This window comes from Balaenoptera ricei, chromosome 21, assembly GCF_028023285.1.
Source record: "Balaenoptera ricei isolate mBalRic1 chromosome 21, mBalRic1.hap2, whole genome shotgun sequence".
Taxonomy (NCBI): Eukaryota; Metazoa; Chordata; class Mammalia; order Artiodactyla; family Balaenopteridae; genus Balaenoptera; species Balaenoptera ricei.
The window spans coordinates 31,522,034-31,539,072 of record NC_082659.1 but is presented as its reverse complement, the minus strand read 5'-3'; the positions used below and the strand labels follow the sequence as shown (position 1 = coordinate 31,539,072).

At 36.4% G+C, this 17,039-nt stretch overlaps 1 protein-coding gene across 1 annotated transcript in view; it reads left to right on the top strand.

Moving 5' to 3' along the window:
- The window catches only part of LOC132356533 (disintegrin and metalloproteinase domain-containing protein 5-like), a 152,673-nt gene that overhangs the window by 75,027 nt on the left and 60,607 nt on the right, over positions 1–17,039 (top strand). Inside the window, exon 14 of the mRNA XM_059909383.1 lies at positions 11,791–11,986. Coding sequence (XP_059765366.1) covers positions 11,791–11,986 — 196 coding nt within the window. The remainder of the gene's footprint in view (positions 1–11,790; positions 11,987–17,039) is intronic.

Genomic DNA, 17,039 nt, shown 5'->3' with positions numbered 1-17,039 from the left:
TCTGTTGAGATGATCATGTTATTTTTATCCTTCATTCTGTTAATGTAGTGTATTGCATTTATTGACGTGGGTATGTTCAACCATCCTTGCATCCTAGGGCTAAATCTCATTTGATGATGGTGTATTAACATTTTAATGTGCCGTTGAACTTGGTTTGCTAGTATTTTGTTGAGGATTTTTGCATCTATGTTCATCAGGCTGTTCATCAGGTCAAAACTACATTGGCATATAGTTTTCTTTTCTTGTGATGTCTTTGTCTGACTTTGGCCTGAGGGTAATTCTGGCCTTGTAAAATAAGTTTGAAAGTGTTTTTTCCTCTTCAATTTTTGGAAGAGATTAAGAAGGATTGGCCTTAATTTTTCCTTAAATGTTTGATAGAATTCAACTGTGAAGCCATCTGCTCCTGGGCTTTTCTTTTTTGGGAGGTTTTTGATAACTGACTCAGTCTGTTTGCTCATTATTGGTTTGTTCAGATTTCCTATTTCTTCATGATTCAATCTTGGAAGATCATTTCTAGGTTTCTTCTAGTTTATAAAATTTGTTTGTTTATAATTGTAGTCTCTTATAATCCCTTGTATTTCTGTGATATCTGTTATAATGCCACCTCTTTCATTTATAATTTATATGAATTGTCTCTTTTATTTTTCTCAGTTAGCCTAGCTAAAAGTTTGCCAATTTTATCTTTTCAAAAACCCAGCTCTTAGTTTTTGTGACTTTTTAAAATTGTTTTTCAAATCTCTATTTCACTTATTTCTGCTCTAATATATATTATTACTTTCCTTCTGCTAACTTTGAGCCTAGTTGGTTCTTCTTTTTCTAGTTCCTTGAAGTGTTAGGTAGGTTGTTTGTCTGAGATCATTTTTTGAATATAGGTGTTTATTATTATGAAAGTTCCACTCAGAAGTAAATTTCCTGCATCCCTTGGGTTTTGGAGTGTTGTTATTTCCAGTTTTCATTTGTCTCAAAATATTTTTGCTTCCTTTTAATTTCTACGTTGACACATTGTTTTTTTCAGTAGTGTATTGTTTAATTTTCATAAATTTGTGAAACTTCAAGTTTTCTTTCATTGTGGTTGGAAAAGATGCTTGGTATGATTTCAGTCTTTTTAAATTTGTTACGACTTGTTTCTGGCCTATGCTGTATCTTGGAGAATGTTCTATGTGCACTTGAGGAGAATATATATTCTGCTGCTATTGGATGGAACATTCTGTGTATGTTTGTTAGGTCCATTAGGTCTATAATGTTGTTCAAGTACATTGTTTTCTTATGGATTTTTCTGTTATGGATGATCTAACCAATATTGAAAGTGTGGTAATGAAGTCACCTATTATTATTACTGTATTTGTGACTGTTTCTTCAGTTCTGTTAATGTTTGCTTTGTATATTTAGGTATTCTAAGGTTGGGTGCATATGTATTTATAATTGTTATAAATACTGTTTATTTAAAGTCTTAAAGTCTATGTTATCTGATATAAATGTGCCCTCCGTGCTCTCTCTGATTGCCATTTGCATGAACTACTTTTTTCCATCCCTTCACTTTCAGTTTATGTGTATCCTGAAGGCTTAAATGAGTTTCTTATAGGCAGCATATAGTTGAATTTTGTTTTTTATTCATTCAACTACTCTATGTCTTTTGATTGTTGAATATAATTCATTTACTTTCAAAGTAATTACTGATAAGGAAGGATTTGCTATTGCCATAGTGTTGTTTTCTGTTTGTTTTGTAGTTCTTTTGTCCCATTTTTCGTCTCTCACAGTCTTACTTTGTGATTTTTTTTTGTGGTGGTATGCTTTGATTCATTTCTCTTTGTATTTTGTGTTTTGACTAAAAGTATTTTTTTTGTGATTTTTACAAGGCTTACACAAAACATTTTATAGTCATAACAGCCTATTTAAGCTGGTATCTTCAATTTCATACAAAAACTCTAAGCTTTTACTTCTCTCCCTCCACATTTCATGCTATTAGTCGTATTTTAACATTTAAAAATATTGTGTATCCAAGAACAAATTGTTGCAGCTACAGTTATTTTTAATGCTTTTGTCTTTTAACTTTTATACCAGAGTTAAAAGTGATTTACATACCACCATATTATGTATAGTATTGGAGTATCTGAATTTTATTGAATACTTACTTTTGCCAGTGGTTTTTATCCTTTCATATGTTTTCATGATTCTATTTGGCATCTTTTCATTTTGACTTGAAGAACCTTCTTTAAAGAGCCTTTTTTTTTTTCGTAAGACAGGTCTAGTGGTGATGAATTTCCTCAGCATTTGTCTTTCTGGGAAAGTCTTATCTCTTCTTCATTTCTGAAGGATAGCTTTACCAGGTATAGTACTCTTGGTTGGCAGATATTTTTCTTTGAAAATATCCTCAGACTTTCTGTACTGCAAGGTATCTGCTGAGTAGTCTTACAGTCTTATGTGCATTCCCTTGTGATAAGTTTCTTTCCTCTTCTGTCAGTATTTCTTTATTAAGTAAGCTTTCTGCCCTTTCTCTTTGCTTCTTCTGGGATTCCCATATGCATAGGTTGTTTCTTTCGACAATGTTCCATATATACCATAGAATTTATCTTTTTTCTTCTTTGTTCTTCCAACTGGATAATTTCAAATAATTGTCTTTGAATTCACTGTTTCTTCTGCTTGATCAACGTGCTTTTGCAGCTTTTTATATGAAAATTTTCAGTTCAGTCATTTCATTCTTCGGATCCAGAATTTATTTGGTTCTTAAAAACAAATTTCTGTCTTTGTTAGATGTCTCATTTTGTTTATGTATTGTTTTCCTGTTTTTCATTTATTTGCCTATCTATTCTCTCTTATAGTTCACTGAACTTATGATGATTATTTTTAATTTTTTTTGTCAGGCAATTTGTGCATCTTCATTTCTTTGGGGTCTTCCACAGAGATATATTTCGGTCCTTTGGTGGTGTCTTGTTTCCTTGATTCTTTATGTTCCTTGATGCCTTGCATTGCTGTCTTCACATTTGAAGAAGTTGCCATCTCCTCCAGTGTTTACTAACTGGCCTTGGGAGAGAAAGAAGTCAGGCACCAGTCAGCCCAGCTAGAGTTCTGAGGGTCTCACAGACCTTTTCTGTGGGTGTGTATACTCCATTCCTCTTATTCCCTCATGGTGGGAAAGTTTAGGATTGTATGCTTTCTCTCAGTCTTGCAAAGCCAGTATGAATGTGGAAAGACTCCTATTTATTTTCCTTAAGGCTGTGCTCTGAAGTGTTCAAAGTTGTGCACCTTCCCCCAGTTCAGCAGAGTCCAGCCAGCTGCTAATATACATGTGTCCTCCGCAGCATTCTGCACCCTGTTGGAGGCTCATGTGCACCATCTACTGGAGAGTGTGGGTGCTGGCTATACAGGTGTGTGTGGAGTGCTGGAGGTGTTGTTCTCTGGCTAGCGGTGGGTGTCCTCAGGTGAGGCATCCTATTGGTTCATATGGAGGGCTCTTGCAGGAGCCTGCGAGCCAGTTATTATGATACATGGCTTGTTGCTGTGATCCCTACACTGTTGCTGTGAGCACCCATCCCTTTTCCCTACTCCTACATGTCTCCAGACTGCCAATCCACTCAGTGTTCTGGGTCGGGGAAGACAAAAGTGGACCTCGTGGCCAGTGTCTCACAAGGCTGGGGAAACCAGGCTCCTTACATCACTTTCACTTTCTCCTCTTGGAGAAGTCACAGGCCACCTTGGAGAAGGGGGTGATGTGGGTCAAGAGAAACTGTTGTTCTTACCCACTGCAATGCATCTACTCTCAGATGTTTTTACTCCAAAAGGGGACTGGAACCTTTTTGTTGGATTCCTGGGCTCCCATAAAGATATTCTTATCCATGGTATTTGTTTCTGTGTGAGTATGCAGCCTGGAATCTCCTATTCTCCCACCTTACTGATGCCACTCTCCTCTTCTTTCCCATTATTGGACATAGTATAGGATTAGTTATTGATATTAATGGTAACTTTAAAAATTAACCAACCTGGGGACCTTCAAGATGGTGGAGGAGTAAGATGTGGAGATCACCTTTCTCCCCACAAATACATAAAAAATACATCTACATGTGGAACACCTCCTACAGGACACCTACTGAACGCTGGCAGAAGACCTCAGACTTCCCAAAAGGAAAGAAAATCCCCACGTACCTGGCCATGTGCCTAAGAGGGTCTTGGTGCTCCGGCTTGGTGTCATCCTGCGCCTCTGAGGTGGGAGAGCCGAGTTCAGGACATTGGACCACCAGAGACCCCCTGGTCCCACGTAATATCATTCGGCAAGAGCTCTCCCAGAGATCTCTGTCTCAATGCTAAGACACAGCTCCACCCAATGGCCAGCAAGCTCCACTGCTGGACGCCCCATGCCAGACAACTAGCAAGACAGGAACACAACCCCACCCATTAGCAGAGAGGCTGCCTAAAATCATACTAAGTTCATAGATACCCCAAAACACACCACTGGACACGGCCCTACCCACCAGAAAAACAAGATCCAGCCCCACCCACCAGAACACAGGTACCAGTCCCCTCCACTAGGAAGCCTACAAAACCCACTGAACCAACTTCACCCACTGGGGCAGACACCAAAAACAATGGGAACTACGAACCTGCAGCCTGCAAAAAGGAGACCCAAGCACAGTAAGTTAAACAAAATGAGAAGACAGAGAAATATGCAGCAGATGAAAGAGCAAGGTAAAACCCCACCAGACCAAACAAATGAAGAGGAAATAGGAAGTCTACCTGAAAAAGAATTCAGAGTAATGATAGTAAAGATGATCCAAAATCTTGGAAATAGAATGGTGAAAATACAAGAAACATTTCACAAGGACCTAGGAGAACTAAAGAGCAAACAAACAATGATGAACAACACAATAAATAAAATTTAAAATTCTCTAGAAGGAATCAATAGCAGAATAACTGAGGCAGAAGACTGGATAAGTGACCTGGAAGATAAAATAGTGGAAATAATTACCACAGAGCAGAATGAAGAAAAAAGAATGAAAAGAATTGAGGACAGTTTCAGAGACCTCTGGGACAACATTAAATGCACCAACATTCAAATTATAGGGGTCCCAGGAGAAGAAGAGAAAAAGAAAGGGTCTGAGAAAATATTTGGAGAGATTATAGTTGAAAACTTCCCTAACATGGGAAAGGAAGTCGTCAATCAAGTCCAGGAAAGGCAGAGAGTCCCATACAGGATAAATCCAAGGAGAAACATGCCAAGACATGTATTAATCAAACTATCAAAAATTAAATACAAAGAAAAAATATTAAAAGCAGCAAGGGACAAGCAACAAATAACATACAAGGGAATCCCCATAAGGTTAACAGCTCATCTTTCAGCAGAAATTCTGCAAGCCAGAAGGGAGTGGCAGGACATATTTAAAGTGATGAAAGGGAAAAACCTACAACCAAGATTACTCTACCCAGCAAGGATCTCATTCAGATTCAATGGAGAAATTAAAACCTTTACAGACAATCAAAAGCTAAGAGAATTCAGCACCACCAAACCAGCTTTACAGCAAATGCTAAAGGAACTTCTCTAGGCAGGAAACACAAGAGAAGGAAAAGACCTACAAAAACAAACTGAAAACAATTAAGAAAATGGTAATAGGAATATACATATTGACAATTACCTTAAATGTAAATGGATTAAAATACTCCAACCAAAAGACATAGACTGGCTGAATGGATACAAAAACAAGACCCATATATATGCTGTCTACAAGAGACCCACTTCAGACCTAGGGACACAAACAGACTGAAAGTGAGGGGATGGAAAAAGGTATTCCATACAAATGGAAATCAAAAGAAAGCTGGAGTAGCAATTCTCATATCAGACAAAATGGACTTTAAAATACAGACTATTACAAGAGACAAAGAAGGATACTACATAATGATAAAGGAATCAATCCAAAAAGAAGATACAACAATTGTAAATATTTATGCACCCAACATAGGAGCACCTCAATCTATATGGCAAACACTAACAGCCATAAAAGGGGAAATCAACAGTAACACAGTAATAAGAGGGGACATTAACACCCCACTTTCACCAATGGACAGATCATCCAAAATGAAAATAAATAAGGAAACACAAATTTTAAATGACACATTAAACAAGATGGAGTTAATTGATATGTATAGGACATTCCATCCAAAAACAACAGAATACACTTTCTTCTCAAGTGCTCATGGAACGTTCTCCAGGATAGATCATATCTTGGGTCACAAATCAAGCCTTGGTAAATTTAAGAAAATTGAAATCGTATCAAATATCTTTTGCAACCACAACGCTATGAGACTAGATATTAACTACAGGAAAAAATCTGTAAAAAATACAAACACATGGAGGCTAAACATTATGCTACTAAACAACCAAGAGATTAGTGAAGAAATCAAAGAGGAAATCAAAAAATACCTAGAAACAAATGACAATGAAAACACGATGAACCAAAGCCTATGGGATGCAGCAAAAGCAGTTCTAAGATAGAAGTTTATAGCAATACAATCCTACCTCAAGAAGAAAAATCTCAAATAAACAATCTAACCTTACACCTAAAGCAATTAGAGAAAGGAGAACAACAACAACAACAAAAAACCCCAAAGTTAGCAGAAGGAAAGAAATCATAAAGATCAGGTCAGAAATAAATGAAAAAGAAATGAAGGAAATGATAGCAGAGATCAATACAACTAAAAGCTGGTTTTTTGAGAAGATAAACAAAATTGATAAACCATTAGCCAGACTCATCAAGAAAAAAAGGGAGAAGACTCATCAACAGAATTAGAAATGAAAAAGTAGTAACAACTGACACTGCAGAAATACAAAGGATCATGAGAGATACTAGAAACAACTGTATGCCAATAGAATGGGCAACCTGGAAGAAATGGACAAATTCTTAGAAAAGCACAACCTTCTGGGACTGAACCAGGAAGAAATAGAAAATATAAACAGACCAATCACAAGCACTGAAATTGAGACTGTGATTAAAAATCTTCCAACAAACAAAAGCCCAGGACCAGATGGCTTCCCTGGTGAATTCTATCAAACATTTAGAGAAGAGCTAACACCTATCCTTCTCAAACACTTCCAAAATATAGCAGAGGGAGGAAGACTCCCAAACTCATTCTATGAGGCCACCATCACCCTGATACGAAAACCACACAAAGATGTCACAAAAAAAGAAAACTACAGGTCAATACATCTGAAGAACATAGATGCAAAAATCCTCAACAAAATACTAGCAAACAGAATCCAGCTGCACATTAAAAGGATCATACACCATGATCAAGTGGAGTTTATCCCAGGAATACAAGGATTCTTCAATATATGTAAATCAATCAATGTGATACACTATATTAACAAATTGAAGGATAAAACCCATATGATAATCTCAATAGATGCAGAAAAAGCTTTTGAAAAAATTTGACACCCATTTATGATAAAAACTCTCCAGAAAGCCATAGAGGGAACCTACCTCAACATAATAAAGGCCATGTACGACAAACCCAGAGCCAACATCATTTTCAACTGTGAAATATTGAAAGCATTTAATCTACAATCAGGAACAAGAAAAGGATGTTCACTTTTGCCGCTTTTATTCAATGTAGTTTTAGAAGTCCTAGCCTTGGCAATCAGAGAAGAAGAAAAATAAAAGGAATCCAAATTGGAAAAGGAGTAAAACTGTCACTGTTTGCAGATGACATGATACTATACATAGAGAATCCTAAAGATGCTACCAGAAAACTATTAGAGCTAGTCAATGAATTTGGTAGAGTAGCAGGATACAAAATTAATGCACAGAAATCTCTTGCATTCCTATACACTAATGATGAAAAATCTGAAAGAGAAATTAAGGAAACACTTGCATTTACCATTGCAACAAAAAGAATAAAACACCTAGGAATAAACCTACCTAGGGAGACAAAAGAGCTGTATGCAGAAAACTATAAGACACTGATGAAAGAAATTAAAGATGATACAAACAGATGGAGAGATATACCATGTTCTTGGATTGGAAGACTCAATATTGTGAAAATGACTATACTACCCAAAGCAATCTATGGATTCAGTGCAATCCCTATCAAACTACCAATGGCATTTTTCACAGAACTAGAACAAAAAATTTCACAATTTGTATGGAAACAAAAAAGATCCCGAATAGCCAAAGCAATCTTGAGAAAGAAAAATGGAGCTGGAGGAATCAGGCTCTTGGTCTTCAGACTATACCAGAAAGCTACAGTGATCAAGACAGTATGCTACTGGCACAAAAACAGAAATATAGATCAATGGAACAGGATAGAAAGCCCAGAGGTAAACCCACACAATATGGTCACCTTTTTTCTCATAAAGGAGGCAAGAATATAAAATGGAGAAAAGACAGCCTCTTCAATAAGTGGTGCTGTGAAAACTGGACAGCTACATGTAAAAGAATGACATTAGAACACTCCCTAACACCATACACAAAAATAAAGTCAAAATGTATTAAAGACCTAAAATGTAAGGCCAGACACCATCAAACTCTTAGAGGAAAACGTAGGCAGAACACTCTGCCTACACTCATAAATCACAGCAAGATCCTTTTTGACCCACCTCCTAGAGAAATGGAAATAAAAACAAAAATAAACAAATGGGACCTTATGAAACTTAAATGCTTTTGCCCAGCAAAGGAAACCATAAACAAGACCAAAAGACAACCCTCAGAATGGGAGAAAATATTTACAAATGGAGCAACTGACAATGGATTAATCTCCAAAATATACAAGCAGCTCATGCAGCTCAATATCAAAAAAACAGACAACCCAATCCAAAAATGGGCAGAAGACCTAAATAGACATTTCTCCAAAGAAGATATACAGATTGCCAACAGACACATGAAAAGATGCTCAACATCACTAATCATTAGAGAAATGCAAATCAAAACTACAATGAGGTATCACCTCACACGGGTCAGAATGGCCATCATCAAAAAATCTACAAACAATAAATGCTGGAGAGGGTGTGGAGAAAAGGGAACCCTCTTACACTCTTAATGGGAATGTAAATTGGTACAGCCACTATGGAGAACAGTATAGAGGGTCCTTAAAAACTAAAAGTAGAACTACCATATGACCCAAGAATCCCACTACCTGGCATATACCCTGAGAAAACCATAATTCAAAAAGAGTCATGTACCACAATGTTCATTGCAGCACTATTTACAATAGCCAGGATATGGAAGCAACCTAAGTGTCCATCAACAGATGAATGGATAAAAAAGTGGCACATATATACAATGGAATATTACTCAGCCATAAAAAGAAACGAAATTGAGTTATTTGTAGTGAGGTGGATGGACCTAGAGTCTGTCATACAGAGTGAAGTAAGTCAGAAAGAGAAAAACAAATACTGTATGCTAACATATATATATGCAGTCTAAAAAAACCAAAAAAGTTTCTGATGAATCTAAGGGCAGGACAGGAATAAAGACGCAGACGTAGAGAGTGGACTTGAGGAAGTGGGGAGGGGGAAGGGTAAGCTGGGATGAAGTGAGAGAGTAGCATTGACATATATACACTACCAAATGTAAAATAGGTTGCTAGTGGGAAGCAGCTGCGTTGCAGAGATATCAGCTCCGTGCTTTGTGACCACCTGGAGGGGTGGAATAGGGAGGGTGGGAGGGAGAGGCAAGAGGGTGGGGATATGGGGATATATGTATATATATAGCTGATTCACTTTGTTATACAGCAGAAACTAACACTACATTGTAGAGCAATTATATTCCAATAAAGATGTTAAAAAAAAATTAACCAACCTGTCAAATACAACTAGTATAGTTATCTAGTGTCATCGGTGTGCCAAAAGGAAATATTTTTCTGCTGCACAAACAAGATTCATATGTCCACAAGGATACCTGAACAACTGCTGTCGAGACTAGGATAGTATTTATGATTCTAATTAGTTCCTGGGCCCAATTATGGAAAGGGACATAGCCCAGACTATGATTTTTCTGATATACACAGTAATTTTTTTTACAATGCTGTTAAGGCTGATATGATGGTCAGAAGCAGTAAATTAACTCACTCATCCCTGGTTCAGTTGTATGAAGGGACACAGCCCTGTATATGAATTATACATTACATATGCAGACTGATAGTCTTGGCAAGAATAAAAGTAAATTAAAAACTACAAGAAAAAAGAAAATAAAAATATTTTAGGAGAAAATAATGTGGAACAAGGAGCCAGAAGGTTTAATGTTTTAGGGTCGTTTGGGAATTAGAGAGCCGTGGAAAGGAAAATAAACCCCCTTTAATGGAGGAGCAAGTACAGTGATAAAGCTTGGTTCAAAGGGCATTTGAGGATCTGGGTATTTAAGTATTGAAAAAGAAGTTGGGTGAAAGAAGCCACTCTAATAAGGCTATATACTGTATGATTCCAACTATATGACATTCTGGAAAAGGCAGAAATATGGAGACAGTGAAAAGATCAGTGGTTACCAGGGACTGAGGGGGAGATGAATAGGAAGAGCGTGAAGGGTTATTAGCGTAGTGGGAATACTCTGTATGATACCACAACAATAGATACATGTCGTTATACATTTGTCTAAACCTGTAGAATGTAAAACACCAAGAGTGAACTTTAATATAAACCATGGATTTTGAATGATTATGATGTGTCAGTGTAAGTTCATCAGTTGCAACAAATGTACCACTCTAGTAATACAGGCTTTGCATGTGTAGGGCAGGGGTTATATGGGAAATCTCTGTACTTTCTCCTCATATTTTCTGTGATCCTTAAACAGCTGTAAACAGTAAAGTTTTAATGGTAAAATAAATTAGAATAAAAGGAAGATTGCCATTTATACACATTTGTAAAAGGAAGTATATTCTGAAGAAACAAATATTAATACTTGCTCATTATATGTATTTTCTTTTAAAAACAATTTTGATTATTTGTTTTGATTTGAATGCTAACTCTATAAGCTTGGGTAACACAAGTATTGTTTTGTCTTCCCACCCATCTCTTGGAGAACTTGTGTCAGGTTTGCTTCAGGTAGCATATACTTGTTGTAAATGAGAAAACTATCTAGAAACCCTCTTTCAGAGGCGGGGCAGTGAATGTTATATAATCTGGGTCTCTAGGACCTTTGAAGCCAGAACAAATTTGACTTAGTTTATGTACGATAGTGATGATAGCCGTGAGGAATTGGGACTTGGGTTGAGGAAAGGGTTTGCAGTCATGGTATTTATATGTTTGTTTTCAAAAGCAGATATAAATAAAGGGAACCCTGGAAGCTATGAGCTAACAGTAAGCACTGAAGAGGTCAGAGATATATAATTGGACAAGTTATTTTTTACAGTTGTTTTCAATGTGGTACATGAAACAAACCTTCTTTTGTGTGTCCTGCAAACTTTTTTCTAAATGTTTATGAGGCATATTTATTGTTTTGTAAATGGTTGCTGATTTCTGCTTTAAGGATGGCATATGGAGAAACCAGAGTCTGCCCATGTGAGCATACCCTTAGTGGGTTGAAAGTAATTTTTATAATAATTACTTAGCTCTACTTTCTTTCTTTTTTATAATTATGGTAGTCTGCTTATCTTTGAGTTTCTCATATCTCTCACAAGCAATACCCACTCCTTTACGCACAACAGATTCAATCACCTAAATGTCTGTGCAATGCTTAAGTAGTTAACAAGAAGACAATTTCCTCATTGCTCTTAGCAACTTAGAAAAAATGGATGGAAACTTCAAGCCTGAAGAGAAAGAAAACTTGGGTATCATTTATATGTAATTTTTCTTATGTTTCTTTTCTCTTCCAGATAAAACCAGTTAATACACCTTGTAGGCAACCAGTTGATGAATGTGATTTTCTAGAATTCTGTGATGGGAATAACGCACACTGTGTGCCTGACACTTACGCACGTGATGGACAGAGTTGTGATTCGGGCGACTCCTTCTGTTATGAAGGACGATGTCGGTCGTTTACCAGACAGTGCAGAAAATTAATTGGAGGAGGTAATGACCACAATTTTCTTCTTAGTTCCTAAATTCTGATGATTCCAAGCTCTGTTATTTAATGCTATAAAACAAAAATGTGAGTGTAATTTTAAAATAAATGTATCCTATTTGTAGGCCTAATGTATATTAGTGTTAAAGGAAGTAAAGTTTTCTTGATTCTGAGAAAACACTTCTGAATTTATAAGGAATCCTTATTTGCACAAGGGCGAGACCTCAAGTGGAAATGCAGCTTCTTGGAAGATTATATTGACAAAAGAATTAAGTAATAGTCAACCTAAGAAAGAAATAGAGAATTTTATTCAAGCCAATCTGAGGATTATAACCCAGGAGATAGTCTTCCAAAAAGCTCTGAGAACTGTTCTGCCCATTAGAGGTCAAGGCACAGTTATATATGTTTTCAAGACAAAGGGTTATACATGAAAGTAACATACTGACAGTATACATAGTCCAGATCTGCGTGTAGAAGACATGTAGTGGTTCATCGTGAACCCTTACAGCATTGAGAAAGGAATGTTATCTCCTAAGGAGTCATCTTGCTGATGCCAGGAGAACATTGCTCTTTTGGTTTTGACACATAAAGCAATGTGAGTGCAAAACGAACAGTTACGTCAGGGTTTCTCCACCTCAGCACTGTGGATATCTTAGGCCAGGCAGTTCTTGCTGTGAGGGGTGTGGGGTCCTGTGCACTTTAGCATTTTTAGCAGCATTCATGGCCTTTTCCTTCCAGACACAACGCCTGCAGGCCTTTGTGGTTTTCACAGCTGGGGTGGAACTGATGCTGGCTTCTAGAGAGTGGAAGTCCGATTTGCTGCTAAATATCCTACCATGCACAAAACAGCGCCTATAAGAAAGAATTATCTGACCCCAAATATAAGGACTTACCAGATGCCATCTCATTAATTGCTTTCTGGCTGTTTTGTAGTTCCACTGAGAGAAAATATTTGCAAATCGTACATCTGATAAGAAATTAATATCCAAAATATATAGAAAACTCCTAAAACTCAGCAACAGAAAACAAACAGCCCGATTCAAAAACAGGCAAATGATGTGATTAGGTATTTCTCTATAAAGAAGACATGCAGATGGCCAACAAGCATATGAAAAGAAGCTCAACATCACTAATCATTAGGGAAATGCACATCAAAACTATGAGATACCACCTCACACCCATTAAGATGGCTGCTGTCAAAAAAAAAAGAACACAACAAATGTTGATGAGGATGTGGAAAAATTGCAACAGTTGTGCACTGTGGGTGGGAACGTAAAATGGCATCACCACTATTCTGTGTATGGAGATTCCTCAGATTATTAAAAATAGAATTACCACATGACCCAGCAATTGCTTTTCTGGGTATACGCAAAAGAATTGAAGGCAGTGTCTGGAAGAGATATTTATGCACTCATGTTCATAGCAGCATTATTCACAATAGCTAAAACTTGGAAGCAACCCAAATGTCCATCAGTGGATGAATGGATAAAGCAAACTGCGGTGTATATAAACAATGGAATATTATTTAGTCTTAAAAAGGATGGAAATTTTGCGACGAAGTACAAGATGGAGGAACCTTGAGGACATTATGCTAAATGAACTAAGCCAGTTACAAAAAGACAAATGCTGTATGATTCCACTGAAATGAGGTACTTAGTAATCAATATCACAGATACAGAAAGTAGAATGGTGGTAGCTGGGGCTTGGGGAAGGGAAGAATGGAGAGTTGTTATTCAATAGGTATAAAGTTTCCATTTTAGAAGATAAAAAGAGTTATGGAGACGGATGGCAGTGATGGTTGCACAACAATGTGAATGTACAATTAACCACTGAACTGAACACTTAAAAATAAAGATGGTAAACTTTGTTATGTGTATTTTAACACAATACAAATTTGTAGAAAACAAAAACCAATTTATTTGATATATAGTACCTACCTCTTTTAAAATTTCTTTAAAATAATCCAGCTACATATTTTTTAAAGCTTCATTGCATAATTTCCTTACTGTGAAGCCCATTAGCAATTAGTGTTTTACCATTTTATCATCATATTTTGTATAGTTAGATCTAAATCTTTAATTTCTTGAAGCTTGGGAACTATTTCCTCCCATCCTCTGTGCTTTCATGAGCATCTAAAATGGAATTCATAGGTAGTAAATATATGTGGATTTTTTTTAAGCGGGGGGACAAAAAGGAAGGATCCCTTATGCCAACACAGTGCTGATGTCACTCACTTCAGCACTTCATATAAGGCAAGTCTAGTGATCATGAACTTCTTCAGCTTTTGTTTGTCTGGAGAGATTTTCTCTCTCCTTAATGTTTTAATTGAAGTATAGTTGATATACAGTAATATTATATGTTACAGGTGTACAATATAGCAATTCACACTTTTTAAGTTTATACTACTTTTATAGTTATCATAAAATATTGGCTGTATTCCCCACGTGATACAATATATCCTTGTAGCTCATTTTCTACCTAATTTATACCTCTTAACCTCCTACCCCTATATTGACCCTCTCCCCTTGCCTGTCCCCCTGGTAACCACTAGTTTGTTTTCTGTATCTGTGAGTCTGCTTCTTTTTTGTTATATTCACTACTTTGATATATTTTTTAGATTCCACATATAAGTGATATCATACAGTATTTGTCTTTCTCTGACTTATTTCAGTTAACAGTGACCTCCAAGTGCATCCAAGTTGTTGCAGATGGCAAAACTTTATTCTTTTTTATGTTTGAGTAGTATTCCATTATGTGTGTGTGTGTGTGTGTGTGTGTGTGTACTCGTACACCACATCTTCTTTATCCATTCATCTGTTGATGGACACTTTGGTTGCTTCGACAATTGTAAATAGTGCTTCTATGAACGTTGGGAGGCATGTGTCTTTTTGAATTAATGTTTTTGTGGGGTTTTTTTTTGGATATATATCCAGGAGTGGAAATGCTGGGTCATATGGTAGTTCTACTTTTAGTTTTTTAAGACCTCCATACTGTTTCCCGCAGTGGCTACCCCAGTGTACAGTCCCACCAATAGTGTACGATGGTTCCCTTTTCTTCACATCCTCCCCAACAGTTGTTATTCATTTTCTTTTTGATGATAGCCATTCTGACCAGTGTGAGGTGATACTGTGGTTTTGATTTGCATTTCCCTTGTGATTAGCAATGTTGACCATCTTTTCATGCACTTGATGGCCATCTGCATTTCTTTTTTGGGAAAATTTCTGTTCAGTTCTTCTGCCCATTTCTTAATCGGGTTGTTTGTTTGTTTGTTTTAATGTTGAGTTGTCTGAGCTTCTTATATATGTAGGATATTAACCCGTTATCTGTCATATCATTTGCAAATGTTTTCTCCCAGTCTGTAGGTTGTGTTTTCATTCTGTTTATGGTTTCCTTTGCTGTGCAAAATCTTTTAAGTTTAATTAGGTCCCATTTGTTTATGTTTGCTTTTATCTCCTTTGTTTTAGGAGATGAATCCAAAAAAAAATATTCCTGCGATTTATATCAAATAGTGTTCTGCCCATGTTTTCCTCTAGGAGTTTTTTGGTATCTGGTCTTACATGTAGGTCTTTAATCCATTTTGAGTTTATTTTTGTATCTGGTGTGAGAAAATGTTATAATCTCATTCTTTCATGGGTAGCTGTCCAGTTTTCATAGCACCATTTGTTATTGAAGAGACTGTCTTTTCTCTGTTGTATATTTTTGTCTCCTTTACTGTAGACCATAGGTGCATGGGTTTATTTCTGGGCTCTCTATACTGTTCTATGTGTCTGTTTTTGTGCCTTCACAGCACTGGGTCTTGTTTTTGTATCCATTCAACCACTGTGTATCTTTTGGTTGGAACATTTATTCCTTTTCCTTTAAGGTAATTATCGATATGTATGTTCATATTGCCATTTGTTAATTGTTGTGGGTTTGTCTTTCTCAGTCTTTTTGGTCCTTTCTTCTTCTTTTGTTCTCTTCTCTTGTGATTTGTTGACTATCTGTGTTATGTTTGGATTCCTTTTTCTTTTTTATGTATACCTAATATCGATTTTTGGTTCGTGGTTACTGTGAGATTTTTGTATAACAGTCTATATATATTCGTGATTGTTTCAAGTTGCTGATCTCTTCATTTCAAACACATTTTTAAAATCCTGTATTTGTATTTTCCTCCCCTTGCAATTACTGATTTCTCTGAATTCTTTTGATATTATATTTTATATCTAATTGTTTTGTGTATCCCTTAACTGCTTATTGTGGATGTAAATGATTTTACTACTTTTGTCTTTTAACTTCCATACTAGCTTTGTGTGTGGATGATTTCCTACCTTTACTATACCTTTACCTTACCAGTGAGGTTTTTCATTTTGCAATTTTCTTGTTTCTAGTTGTGGCCTTCTCTTTGTCGCCTAGAGAAGTTCCTTTAACATTTTTTGTAAAGCGGGTTTGGTGGTGCTGAACTCTTTTACCTTTTGCTTGTCTGTAAACCTTTTGATCTCTCCATCAAATCTAAATGAGAGCCTTTCTGGGTGGAGTATTCTTCTTTGTAGGTTTTTCCATTTCATCACTTTAAATATATTGAGCCACTCCCTTCTGGCCTGCAGTTTCTGCTGAAAAATCAGCTGATAGCCTTATGGGGGTTCCCTTCTATGTTATTTGTTGCTTTTAATATGTTGCTTTTTTCTATGTCTTTAATTTTTGGCAGTTTGATTAATATGTGTCTCAGCGTGCTGCTCCTTGGGTTTCTCTTGTATGTGACTCTCTGTGCTTCCTGGACTTGAGTGACTGTTTCCTTTCTTATGTTAGAGAAGTTTTTGGCTATAATTTCTTCAAGTATTTTCTCAGGTCCTTTCTGTCTCTCTTCTCTTTCTGGAACCCCTATAATGCGAATATTATGTGCTTGATGTTGTCTCAGAGGTCTCTTAAACTGTCTGCATTTCTTTTCATTCTTTTTTCTTTTCAGCACAAGTGATTTCCACTACTCTGTCTTCCAGCTTACTCATTTGTTATTCTGCCTCATTTAGTCTACTATTGATTCCTGCTAGTGTCTTTTTCATTTCAGTTATTTTAAAAATTAATTTA